We start from the raw sequence: 12,067 nt of genomic DNA, 5'->3' as shown, positions 1-12,067 counted from the left end.
TTTTTAAAAATACTGCAAACCCATTACAAGTTCCAAATAGGTCGAACAGATAATTCATAAACAAACTCTACAAAGCAGCAGCAGCCAAAGCCAAAGCCACAGGGAGAGGTGTTGTTGGATGCCATAATATATATATATATGTTTTGGATCACTGCATATTATTGCGTCGCCGCACATACCGGGTTCGATCATTGTATCTTGGCCTGTCCTGAGCTCTCTGCGGCACTGGCTCCACTCGCCTCTGCCTCTCGGGAGATCGCTGAACAATCTCTCCATTTACGAACAATTCAGCTGCAAGAGTTGGAGAAGAAAGTATTAGGAATGTAAGAAAATGACTGCAACAAATTGCCGATCATCGAGGGAAGTGACAACAAAGGTTACTGTGATTAAATCTTAACCGTTAGATTAGTCTTTAATTTAAATAAAAAACACACAATATATAGCATAAATATAGATACATAATTAACATTCATTAAGTGTATATGCACATAATACAAACAACCATATCTTAATACTTAGTTAGCAATATATATAAATATAGACAATATATAGTTGGTATCTATTCAACACTATTTGATCAAATATATTTAGACTAAATGATATTCTTTATTCAACAATATATATATATATATATCAATACAAACAACACATACTTAAACATTTATTCGGTAGTACTTTATAAAATAACATATAATATTTGGGCAAAAAATGAAATATCCAACAGCACATTATAACAAAATCCACAACATTAAAGGAAGAAAGAAATGTTCAATAACACATAAAACAATAATCAAGAATCCAAAACTAAAACCAAAGAGATGATTGGAAGAAGTAGGGCCGTGAATCCAAGATTACGTCCTTTTCATTTTATTTATTATTTTATTTATTTTACTGAAGGTAACACTAATTAAAAGTTACAATGGTGCAACCAATAACCAAGCACAAATTCATCTTAGTATCCATTCTTGTGTTTTTAGAAAGATGCTTGACATTAACATTTGGAGAACTCTGATCAATGGCACCTTGCTTGTTAATATACCAAACAGGAATCTACTAGCAAATTTCGCAACTAAAATATGCCTCAGTTTGCAAGAAAAATGCCGAGATACGAGACAACATTGAGAGGGTTTCTTGTAAATGAAAGCCATTGCCTAGTTTCGAACAATACAAAGAATATCTATATATATATACATCATTCATAACAGCATTTGACAGTACATCAAATATATTCCGGCAGCACATAACAAATAGACAATTAACATAAAGCTTAGGTTAATACAATACAATGCACAACGTATGATAATACTCCACACAACTCATATCACCATTGATTTCAACACTTACAGCATGTTAACCAACCTAACACAATATATAATACTCCCTTCGTCCAATAAAATTAACACACTTGGATCCGTCACGAAAATTAAAAAATATATATATATATTTTATTGAAAAAGTGATAAAAAGTAAATTTGATTAAAAATTAAAGAAAATGAAGGGAAAAAATGTAATAAAATTTAGCGGCAATGGTTGTAAATAAATGTTGAATGAAAAAAAAATAATTAAATATTGATTTGTTGATTTTAATGAGATAAATTTAGCAGACGGACTAAAAAGTAAAGTGAGAATAATTTTGACAGTTTTGTTTCAACAACCACCATGTGTTTTGTATATTATTACAATGTGCCAACTGTCATTGTTCTTATTAGAACCAATCAACAATATAATCAGCCCGATGTATATGAGAACCTATAGCTTACTATTTGTCAATTGAGTTAACAAAAATTTATGAACCCTAGATCATCGAGAACCAAAATCATTATAAAAATTATATAAAACACAGGAGTACACAAGAAATGAGTGCAACAACATCAAATTTTGAAGACGGTGATAATTTGATCAGGAAAGATGTCAAGCAAGCATACCTCCATAGTCCTTATATTCAGGATCAACATAAGAATCTGGAAGAACAAACAGAACACCAGGCAGACCTGTGGACAAACAACAAAAGGCCATCGTAAACAATCGACGAAATCAACACCAAACTTTTAATTACAAACAATCACACACCAACCTTCAAGCTTGTTAGAGGTCTCCTCATCAATTTCACATCCAAATCCAAAATACCTCTCACAGGACACATTATATATCTTCTTTTTTGCCTCCTCCTCACTATAAGCAACATAATGTATAATCCACAAGTAAATGCTCAGCAAATTCACAATAGAAATAGATCGAACAAATATCAAATTAGGGCTACACAGATCCGTACATCTACGATAAGTTTACCGGAGAACAAAAGATAAAGGAATTCATTAAATAAACGAACCTGCCGACGACTTTTGCTAGGGTTTCGATATAGCAATCAATCATCTGCTGCTTCGTCGCTCCTTCACCGCCAGGCTTATCCATCACAATAAGCCAGTGCTCGTAGTCACAGCCGGGGAAGAGCGGAGCCATTTCGGTCGGAGGGCGGTCGCCGGAGCTCGTCCCCGAATTCAGAGGCGAATAGCCAGAGCCGGACCTGTTGACTCGGCATCGGACCTGGTTAACCCTGACAGGAGAAACGTCGCAGAGGAAGTGAGATAGTGACGGCGCTGCATAACGCGTTGTAGAAATTCGTGTCCGGGAAAATCCGGGGAGAGGCGGCGGGTTGGACACAGTGGACGAGAACAAGCGCCTGGAGAGAACAGGGGAGACGGAGACTCCAGTCGATCGGAAGGCGAGGAGTGATCGGGCGACTGCGGCGGCCATTGTTGCAGAAGAAGGAAATGGGTAAGGGTTTTTGGGGGAGATCTTTTTACAGGGGTTTAGATAAAGGGAAAATAGGACTCGGTGCGGTTCGAAATATCAGGTTCGTGCAGTGCGCACCCGTATGTATATTTACACACTAACACGCTTTATATAGATCAGAAATGCGATTTCTTTTGTTTTGGGATTTCTTATGCAAATGCAGCCTTGCTTTATTTATCTATAAAAATATTTTTTATTAATATTTATAAAAATCAAATAATTTATTTGATTTGGGACACGAGGCAAAAGTTTAATTAGTTAATAATATTTGATATTTTAATTTTTTTCTTTTAATTTAATAAAACAATTAAGAGTTTATTTGCTCAATTTTTTTTTCATATGATTTTCAACATATATATTTTATCATTAAAAACAAAATTACTATTCTAGAACAAAATATTAATTTTGATATAACAATACAATTTTTTAATTTCTTTCAAGTATTTGTTTGTTTAATGTTTTAATTTGAATTTTTATGTGAGAAATAAAAAATTATGTTATAATATAAATAATAATATTTTATTTTCAATATTATTTTTTTTAAAAAAAAATAAATATATGTTGAAAATTATGTTATAATAATTATGGACAAACAAACTATAATTTAAATTATTTTTTCACCTAAAACAATACAAATTTCCTTAAAAAAAAAAATAATAATAATAACAAGTATGTTATTTAAAAAATTAGTATTTTAAATCAAAAGTCAAACTAAGACCAACAAAAATGGCCGAGAGTAAATTTGGAATGCTTTTGTTTAAAAAAATTCAATCAATTTTTATTATTCATTAATTTTTTTTTTCTAAAATATCAAATCAAATATCCATTTTTTATCTTTTATATATTATATTAAAAATTAATTTAAATTTAAATATTACATTAATATTTATTTATATTACATTATACAATTATTTCAATTCAAAATTTTTAATATTCAATTTTCAACTTAAAAATCCAAACTCCAAACAAACATATGTATATATATACATATATAAAGAACAATTTATTTTGTAGTATTTGTTTGAGTTAAAATTTAAAATTAAATAATATTTTATAAAAAATAATATAATTGTATTAAAAGTCGTATTAATTACATATAGTAAAATTATGAATTTGAAATACAAACCAATGTTTTGTGTAGTTTTATGCATAATAATAATAAAAATAAAAATAAAATAAAATAAAAACAGTTTGGAGGCAATATTTGAATAGACGATAAATTTGAAATAAAAATAAATGTTAAATGTTAAAAAAAAATTAATTATTTATGTAAAATAAAGTTGCTAATGCAATTAAGTAAAGTTTGAGAGTGTTTTTAATATTTTAAATTATTTCATAACAAAAAATAATCAAATAATATATACGATATAATATAAATAAGAATAAATAAATTTAAATATACTTTAATTTAACCATCGATTAATCAGCTAACTTTTACAAGGAAAGTGAGACTGAGAATTTATTAAACCCGAATTAATAATAATTGTTGTGGACCGTGGATGGAAATTAAAAATAAAAAGAAAATTAAATAATATTACAGGCTGTGGCAGATGTGGCGCAGGTCTCTAACGGTCACTTGCCGTTTGAAAAATAAATAAATAAATAACAATAAACCCTAACCCACAAATATTCGACCGTTCTTCAGAAGCTCTCCCTCTCTCTCTCTCTCTCTCTGCGGAAGGAAATGGAAATCCTTCACTGCGATCTTCTCCTCTAATCGTGTGAATCGCTAGTTCTCTATGCAATTGAGAATAGGGGAAGAGATTCTCGCAGTGTTGTTGAGTTTTCTAGTTAACAATGGGTTGTTTTCTTGGATGTTTCGGTGGTGAGAAGGAGGGCAAGCGGCGCAAGAGGAGGGGTAATAGGGCCAGTCCTCAGCGCCAGGTAAACAAACTACTATTAGTTCGAATCGATTCGGATTTCTGCGTTTAGATTTGTGGCGTCGGAAACTTTTGTGGAAGATCGGTTGAGTATTCGATCGATTTTGTGTTGTTAAAACTCAGTACATGAGATTTTGATTGTGAAAAGTTAATAGTTACGTTCTCTCGTAATTACTTCAGTAATATGAGATCTGTTGAGTTGTCTGTTAGTTTAGTCTGTCCTCTTGTTTGATCACTTGTTGAATCAAGATGAGTTGAATCTATTGATGTCTTCGAGCTACTGATTCTTTGTGACTTTCATATTATGTTTGAACAGAGATTTTGCGAAGAGGAAACTAAGTTCTGTATATATATATATATATATATATATGTTGAGAGTGTGTTTTTCTTTTATGAGTTAGGAAGATCACGGAAATAGTTCCTGAATGATTCTGGTTGAATTAGCTGCAGATTTTGCTCGTTTCATCTGTTTTATAAAGCCTTTTTGTTGTTTTTCTCCTTCTAGTGATTGTTGATTTTTTTGTTTATTTTCAGTCTGAGCTTAATAATCTATTTGTGATCTAATTCTTACTTCAGAGAAACAGAGTTGAGAATGTGCAGCAGGAAAATCCATCTGCTGCAAAACAATCTATCGAAGAAATAAATCCTAACAACTTCTTGGATTCAGAATTGAGGTGAGCTATACTAACTAAAGTTGAATTCCATCTAGTGAATATGTCTCCTATCTTGATAATCTTTGATACAACGAATTTGTTTTTTTTTTCTCAAATCCTTCATTTCTCTGCATTACGACAACTGTTTTTCGCTGTTCTATCTATATCTTTGATTCTCTGCAGCTGTATTGAATTCGAATATAGGAAAAAGCTCGAGGCTGTGGAACAATTGAGCCTCGCCCTTGGAAAAGGAACTATATTTAACTCAAATATCACGACACATGAGCACGATTCTCAGCCAGAGGCCGCTATAAGCGCTGATCAAGAAAAGCAGCACGATTTGAAAACATCGAGTCAACAACATTCGCTAGCTGCAGATGAAAATTCGGTTACATCCAGCGTAGCGTCGTATCCTTCGAATCTCAAGTACCTTCTCTTAAACTCTTGATCCGAATCGATTCCTACCATTTCTCCGCAACTTTACAGTTAGGTGTTTCCTTTTTTTTCCTAACCACTTGATTGAATTTTAGGTATAGGAATGATGAACCCAAAGAATCGGAGCAACTTAGTCGAAGCCCTAAAAAGAGGGTTACATTCAACTCAAATGTCACAATGTATGAGCACGTTTCGGTTCTCGAGAGTGTCGATCTTCAGAAGGATGGTACTGCCCAGGAAGATGATATCCTGAGCCAAACAGATTCGATATATGAAGACGACAACTCAGTTACATCCAGTGTCGGGTCGTATCCTCCGAATCACCGTTATCATAACGCTAGAGACAGCGATGATGAAGGTGAAGTGTACGGGGATAGCGACCTGGATGACATGGATGAAGATGAAGAGGCCGAAGATTATTACGACGATGACTACAACGAGGATGTTGACGATAGAATCGTCGCCCAAGAAACATGGTCCGAACCGAAGTTAGCTCCATCAATGGAGTCGAGGACTGGAAATGATTCCCCGGAAGCCATTAATGAGGAAGTCGAGAGCCGATTCGGCTCAAACACCAACGGTCGAGACCGGAGTAACTATATCAACTCATTGCTCAACCCCGTCGAGAACGCTACACAATGGAAAGCTGCAAAGTCGAGAGGGCGACATCCATTGAAGCCACAAAAGGAGAACTTGGCGGCGATCAACTTTGAGCCACCTCGGATATCTTTCAGCTCCGAACCAACCTTCGCACCCAAGACAAGATCCGATCAACTAAGAGAAGCTAATCAAGAAGTAGCAGTCGACGCAAGCCTTTCCAATTGGTTACCTCCCCCCGAAACCACCCCCTCGAAGAACCCTAGTTTCCATGGCCCCCAGTCCATGTCTCAAGGGTATTCCTCTCCAAGGAGCTTCGAAGATCGACCAATTTTAGGGGCATTGACAGTCGAGGAGCTGAGGGAAATGACGGCAGCTGCCTCGCCAAGAAAGTCTCCGAGCCGAAGCCCTGAGGAGACGCCAATCATAGGCACAGTTGGAACCTATTGGAATGACTCGGGCTCGACTAAGCGAGCTAATTCATACAAGGGCATACCGAACACAACAAGCAAGTACAGAGAGGTAGTAAGAAAACAAGAATGGTAAGTGTGATAAAAGAAAATCTCTATTAAGGTTTCATTGCTAAAAACATGGTGGTGAACGATGCAGGACAAGAGAGTTAACTGGCATTCGACTCCATTCGAGAAGCGATTGGATCGAGCTTTGAGTCGAGGTGGTGAAGCTTTTAAGGGTGTGTGAGGTTTGTTGTGCTATTTCTTTGTTTGTTATTGTTGTTGTTGTTTTTTAAGTCTTCTGTGTGTTTTGCATGCATATTTAATTGATCTGTAATATGATTCAATACATTGTGTGGATTGTATAAATAAAGGGGAAAAGATTTGTGTTGAGTAACAGTTTTTTTTCTAAATATTGTTCGATAGTCGAGATGGAAAGTACCGAAGAAAGGTTCTCAAAGTCTCAAAAAATCAAGAACTTATGTGGAGAAATGGGAAATGAAATGAACACTTCCCATTCAGAATTCCACAGGTTTTTAGGACAATAATTGTCTAAAACCTCCAATTATGAAACAACGCCTAAGTTATCGATCGAATTGATTGACAACAACAACAGGAGTCGGGAGGCTTACTTGTTCAATTTGGCACGCTTTGATGATTTGGCCTCGCTGGCTGCATTGTCGATTGTTTCTTCTATCTCGTCATTCTCGAATGCGACATCTTTGGTGTCTTCTATGTTGTTGGCCATTCCCGCCTGCTTCTCCAACATCATTTGAAGATATTTTCCCTGTTCTTCTATCCGAAGCTGTAGGTTTCGCTGGATCTGCAGTGATGTATGTATAGTTATGCAATAATGACAATTATAGATACTTTTTGCGACGTATGATTGTAATCAAGAAAAGTAAGCGAACCAATAGATTTCCAGCAATGATATAGAGACAAGACAACATAAGATTTATATTAATATGATACAAATACAACATATGACATATTCTCACAAAAACACCTACAAATATGAACTTACATCACATGAATTTATTTATGTTTTGCTAAATAAAAAGTGTTTTCTGCCTATTTTGCACGTGCTAACTGGGACAAATCAGTCTTAGAAACGCTATTAAATTAAATGAACTTACCTCACATGAATTTATTTATGTTTTGCTAAATAAAAAATGTTTTTTTGCCTATTTTGCACGTATGACTTCAGATTTTACTAAAATCATACCTCAAGTTGTTCGTGAAGTCGCTTTTGAACTTCCATCTGCAACCGTAGTGCTTCAGAAATGTCGATACCTCTGATTTGGAAACAACATAGAAGCGAAACAATCAGCTAAAGAACTATTACAGCATCAGAACAAGCAAAAGTAAGTATACATAAATCAATTGAGATTTGTGCTATTCCAAGCGTTGCGAATAACTTAATAAGGTATCTTTCGAAATATTAAAAGCACAAGTACTTACGAACTCTATCAGTATAAATCGATTGGGGTGTCGCACTATCACAATTAGAATACTATAACAAGGTAGAGTTTTTACACAACAGATGAAGTTCTACAGCTTGAATTCCAAACAAAAACTGAGCAAACATAATGCCAAATGACTGCCTAGTTAACGGAAATTCAGCATGTAATCCTCCTTATACGATCCCTCCGCAAAGGAGTGACAGGATCCAATCGATTAGAATCAAGATTACAATTATAATATATATGAATTTTCTAACTTCAAAGAATAATTATATACTCTCTCCGTCCCAATACAATAGTTCTGTTTACCATTTTTGTCCGTCCCAAAACAATAGTCTCATTTCTATAAATAATCGTATCACTATAAAACTACCCTTATTTTTTCATTATTATTACACAATTGCCACTATTTTTTACACTAATACACTCACAAGGGTCTTTACCCGTACTTTTTATCCACTAATATCAATATTCCTTAAATATCGTGCCAAACACACCCCATACTATAGTTTTGGGACAGAAGGAGTACATTACAAGACAATATTTCTGTTTCCAAAAGTGAACATAAAGCAAGCAAACTCACGTTTTTAATTCCAGCGATGACAAATCGTCAATGGAAGGAATTTTTTTCTCAGAAGATTCTACAAAAGAAACCAGAGTTTTTTTCAGGTGACAATTACTATCCAATGCACACTGATTTACCATTTGTAGAGGCAAATGAAAAAATATAATAATAAAAATGATCCAATATGTGTAAGATGAAAAATACAGCAAAAAGGTATAGGAATTATTTGACAACCTTCGGGAGTGTCCGGTATGTATCGAGCAGTCCGATATTTCTGCAGTTTAGAAGAGCAAAAAATCCAACTGTAACAGGTTAAACTTCAGAGGTAAAATGAGCATCACTACAGAATCTTAGGCTCTGTTTGTTTGTAGGTTTTCAAATCGAACTTTATTATTCACGAATTTCTTTTCCCTAAAACATCAAACCAAGTATTTTTATTCTTTTTAATAATACACTTAAAATTAATTTCATATTCAAAATAAGTCATCAGCACCTATTTATATCATCTCAAACAACTATTGCAATTCAAAAATTGACTACTCAAAACCCCAAACACATTTACAAAACCCACAAACAAACACACCCTTAGGTTGTGTTATTTTGTCTTTTGTTGGTTTTGCCACATATTTTTCCTATTCAAATTTTTTTTGTCTTCCAAAAATATTAAATTAAACAATTATTTTTCTTTTTTTATATTATGCTACAAATCTATTTTACACTCAAAACATCACATCAACATCTATTTATATTAAGTCACACAATTATTCAATTTCAAATTTTTAGTTTTCAAGAATCCAAACCCGCAAACAAACACGCCCTTACATACCTGCAGGTGGCTTTTAACATGATAGATGGTTAAACCTTCAACTTTCATTAGTTTCAGTACACCCTTGGGAGTAGCTCCTGTATTGATGATAAAATTACATAAACATTATTAGGCAATGATTTACCTCGAAAAAAAAAAAAAAGAAGCAAGAAGGGTAGAAACTACTTTCACTGCCCCCAAGCTTCCCGACTGCTTCTACAAAGGCCTCGTGGAGTTCAGGTGTCCAACGCATGCGTTGCTTCGCGGGAGCAGAATTTGCAGAGGATGACTGACCGCCACTAGTGCAAGCTTCTCCGGGTGTACCTTGATGCCGTTGAGTTATATGAATCTGCTGTATGGAGATAGTTGCCGAATCCTGGGAAATCGGATTTGAAGCCTACAGGAAAAGAGTCGGGACAAAAGTTCAAATTTATATCAATCCTTTTGCATCGAGTAATAATAAAAAAGTAAGCTCTACCTTTGGTCCTAGATTGTCGGTAACACTATGATCAGCAAGAAGTCCATTTAAATCAGCTGTCAATGTGTTGTTGTCGGTAAGAAGCTGATCGGCCCACTCTTGCCAATCATTAACTCTACCAATTTCCTCGGATGGGATGTTAATGCTGCAACTGCTGTTAGCGTCTAGTAGACTGCAAGTGCTACTCATGGGAAAATCAAGAAAATTGGGAAGGATATCAGCGCACCACTGATCGTTGTTTTCTGGATTGAAATGACTTGAGGCAGTGGATTGAAGTTTTTGGGAATCGACATGATGTGGTAGTATGGATGATTTTTCAGTACTGGCCGACTGAGATATGAACGGAGATTGTTGAGGGTACTTTTCCTGTTGTTGGAGCGATGAAGAATGAAGGTCGGTAGAAAACTCTGAAGCAGAAGAGATTATATGCCCAACAACTCCACTGCTGGAAGACAATGGCGAAACACCAGAGCAATGCACAAGTTCCCTCTCTACTGTAATGTGTTGGGAGTCGGAGGTTTTTGCATATCTTTCTTCCAATGTACTAGACTGATCAAGATGTGAAGAAGATAAATCTGTTGACGATCCAAAGTTACTAAGCTGTCTTCCATTTGAATTTTTCATAGATAATGCTAGTTTCGCATCCATTATTCTCTTGTGCATAAAAGTCGTTCCAATATAGATAAGAAAAAAGCTTAATTTCTTCCGTAACCTGTTTAATGGGAAAAACCATCAAAATCGTATAAAACAGGTGAAACTACATAAAGCAATACAAGCAATCCCCTAGAAAATCGCAGAATTTCTGAAATCTTGAATATTAAATCTTCCTCTACATAGCACAAACCCGACCCTGGCATATACGGACATAGACATGTCGCAATGAGCTTGGAAGTTTCACAGAGCATGAATTAGGTAGAATCTCTCAAAACCACGATATGAGCGCGACATTGTACATTACATTAGATAGCACATATAAATCAACGACACGATGTACATTAATGTAATACAAATACAAACTGACTGTAGATGCACATATTACAGTTGATTTAGTTACAAAAGATTAGTTCATAACTGTTAGATTTATATGTACTTTTCCCTTTTCTTTTTTATGGAATAATATGACTTTATTTTTCCACTGTTTCTCAACCATAACAATCTATACAGTAAGTGTGTTGTATCAATTGAAACCATATGCTGTATAATATATATATATATATATTTATGTAGAATTTACTATGTGCTAATTAGGACTGATTTTACCTAACAATTCCCCAATATCTTTACTGCACTACAAATCATCTACAAAATGTTCTGTTTTCTGAGCTCAAAAACCACAAAAAAATAAAAAAGAACAAAAATGAATCAAATTAAAACCAGCAAAAATCCTGAAACGAATTAGAGCAAAATCCTATCAGCAAAGCCGTGTACAAGTGTCAAGGAGCACGAATTGCATATAAACAAGCATCAGAAATTCGAAATTTACCACAGCAACTAAGTAGATAACTCAAGGATTAACTCCAACTCGACGTAGATCTTTTAACGATCAACTTTACAGCAGATTGAAATGATAAGTAGCAATTGTAGAAAGCTTTAAAAAAAATAAAAAATAAATAATCAACAGATTCGTACCTAAGAATCGCAGAAGCAGCGGCAATTTCCAGAGGAATAACTCACCATCTTGAACCATCGAGAGGATTAAAAAAATAGAAGCGTGAAGTCCCACCACAGCGCATACGACGACACATGTACCACCTATATATAGCCCAGCGTGCGGCTCGATGTCGCAATGTCCCGCGCCGCCTGGTTGCGGCGGAGCTCCGTCGCCGGCGAGTGTTTGAAAGGATGTTGCGGCGATTCGATTGGGTGTACCGTATCCTATTTGAGTTTCCCTTCCCTTCCCCTCTTCCTTCAAATCATCCCACGCTCGACCATAGCTTACATCTAAG

The 12,067-nt window shown here is 34.9% G+C and overlaps 3 protein-coding genes across 5 annotated transcripts; 1 reads left to right on the top strand and 2 right to left on the bottom strand.

The window, feature by feature from the left end:
- On the bottom strand, window positions 1-2,849 carry LOC127242903 (multiple organellar RNA editing factor 2, chloroplastic-like). The gene is made up of 4 exons (XM_051262626.1): window positions 2,330-2,849; window positions 2,075-2,172; window positions 1,926-1,991; window positions 1-291 (listed from the first exon to the last, which is right to left on the bottom strand). Exons 1-4 carry the CDS (start codon window positions 2,752-2,754, stop codon window positions 149-151), a joined length of 732 nt encoding a protein of 243 aa, XP_051118583.1. The 5' UTR covers window positions 2,755-2,849; the 3' UTR covers window positions 1-148.
- Window positions 2,850-4,435: 1,586 nt separating this feature from the next.
- LOC127242899 (protein JASON-like) lies at window positions 4,436-7,203 on the top strand. Of its 2 annotated transcripts, none has more exons than XM_051262622.1 (5): window positions 4,436-4,677; window positions 5,250-5,347; window positions 5,531-5,752; window positions 5,857-6,880; window positions 6,968-7,203. In XM_051262622.1, the coding sequence occupies exons 1-5, from the start codon at window positions 4,591-4,593 to the stop codon at window positions 7,055-7,057; spliced, it is 1,521 nt and encodes a 506-aa protein (XP_051118579.1). In that variant the 5' UTR covers window positions 4,436-4,590; the 3' UTR covers window positions 7,058-7,203. The 2 variants fall into 2 exon arrangements, with proteins under 2 accessions (XP_051118579.1, XP_051118578.1); XM_051262621.1 differs by having other exon boundaries at window positions 5,510-5,752.
- Window positions 7,204-7,244: 41 nt separating this feature from the next.
- On the bottom strand, window positions 7,245-12,067 carry LOC127242901 (protein PHOSPHATE STARVATION RESPONSE 1-like). Of its 2 annotated transcripts, XM_051262624.1 has the most exons (8): window positions 11,751-12,065; window positions 10,122-10,833; window positions 9,830-10,040; window positions 9,665-9,741; window positions 9,073-9,112; window positions 8,857-8,914; window positions 8,036-8,105; window positions 7,245-7,633 (listed from the first exon to the last, which is right to left on the bottom strand). In XM_051262624.1, the coding sequence occupies exons 2-8, from the start codon at window positions 10,782-10,784 to the stop codon at window positions 7,439-7,441; spliced, it is 1,314 nt and encodes a 437-aa protein (XP_051118581.1). In that variant the 5' UTR covers window positions 10,785-10,833; window positions 11,751-12,065; the 3' UTR covers window positions 7,245-7,438. The 2 variants fall into 2 exon arrangements, with proteins under 2 accessions (XP_051118581.1, XP_051118582.1); XM_051262625.1 differs by lacking the exon at window positions 8,857-8,914 and having other exon boundaries at window positions 7,495-7,633; window positions 11,751-12,067.

The sequence above is a fragment of the Andrographis paniculata genome, unplaced genomic scaffold (genome assembly GCF_009805555.1).
Source record: "Andrographis paniculata isolate CXL003 unplaced genomic scaffold, ASM980555v1 Contig89END, whole genome shotgun sequence".
Lineage (NCBI taxonomy): Eukaryota > Viridiplantae > Streptophyta > Magnoliopsida > Lamiales > Acanthaceae > Andrographis > Andrographis paniculata.
Note: the sequence above shows the minus strand (reverse complement) of the source record. Positions and strands in the feature narration are given on the sequence as shown.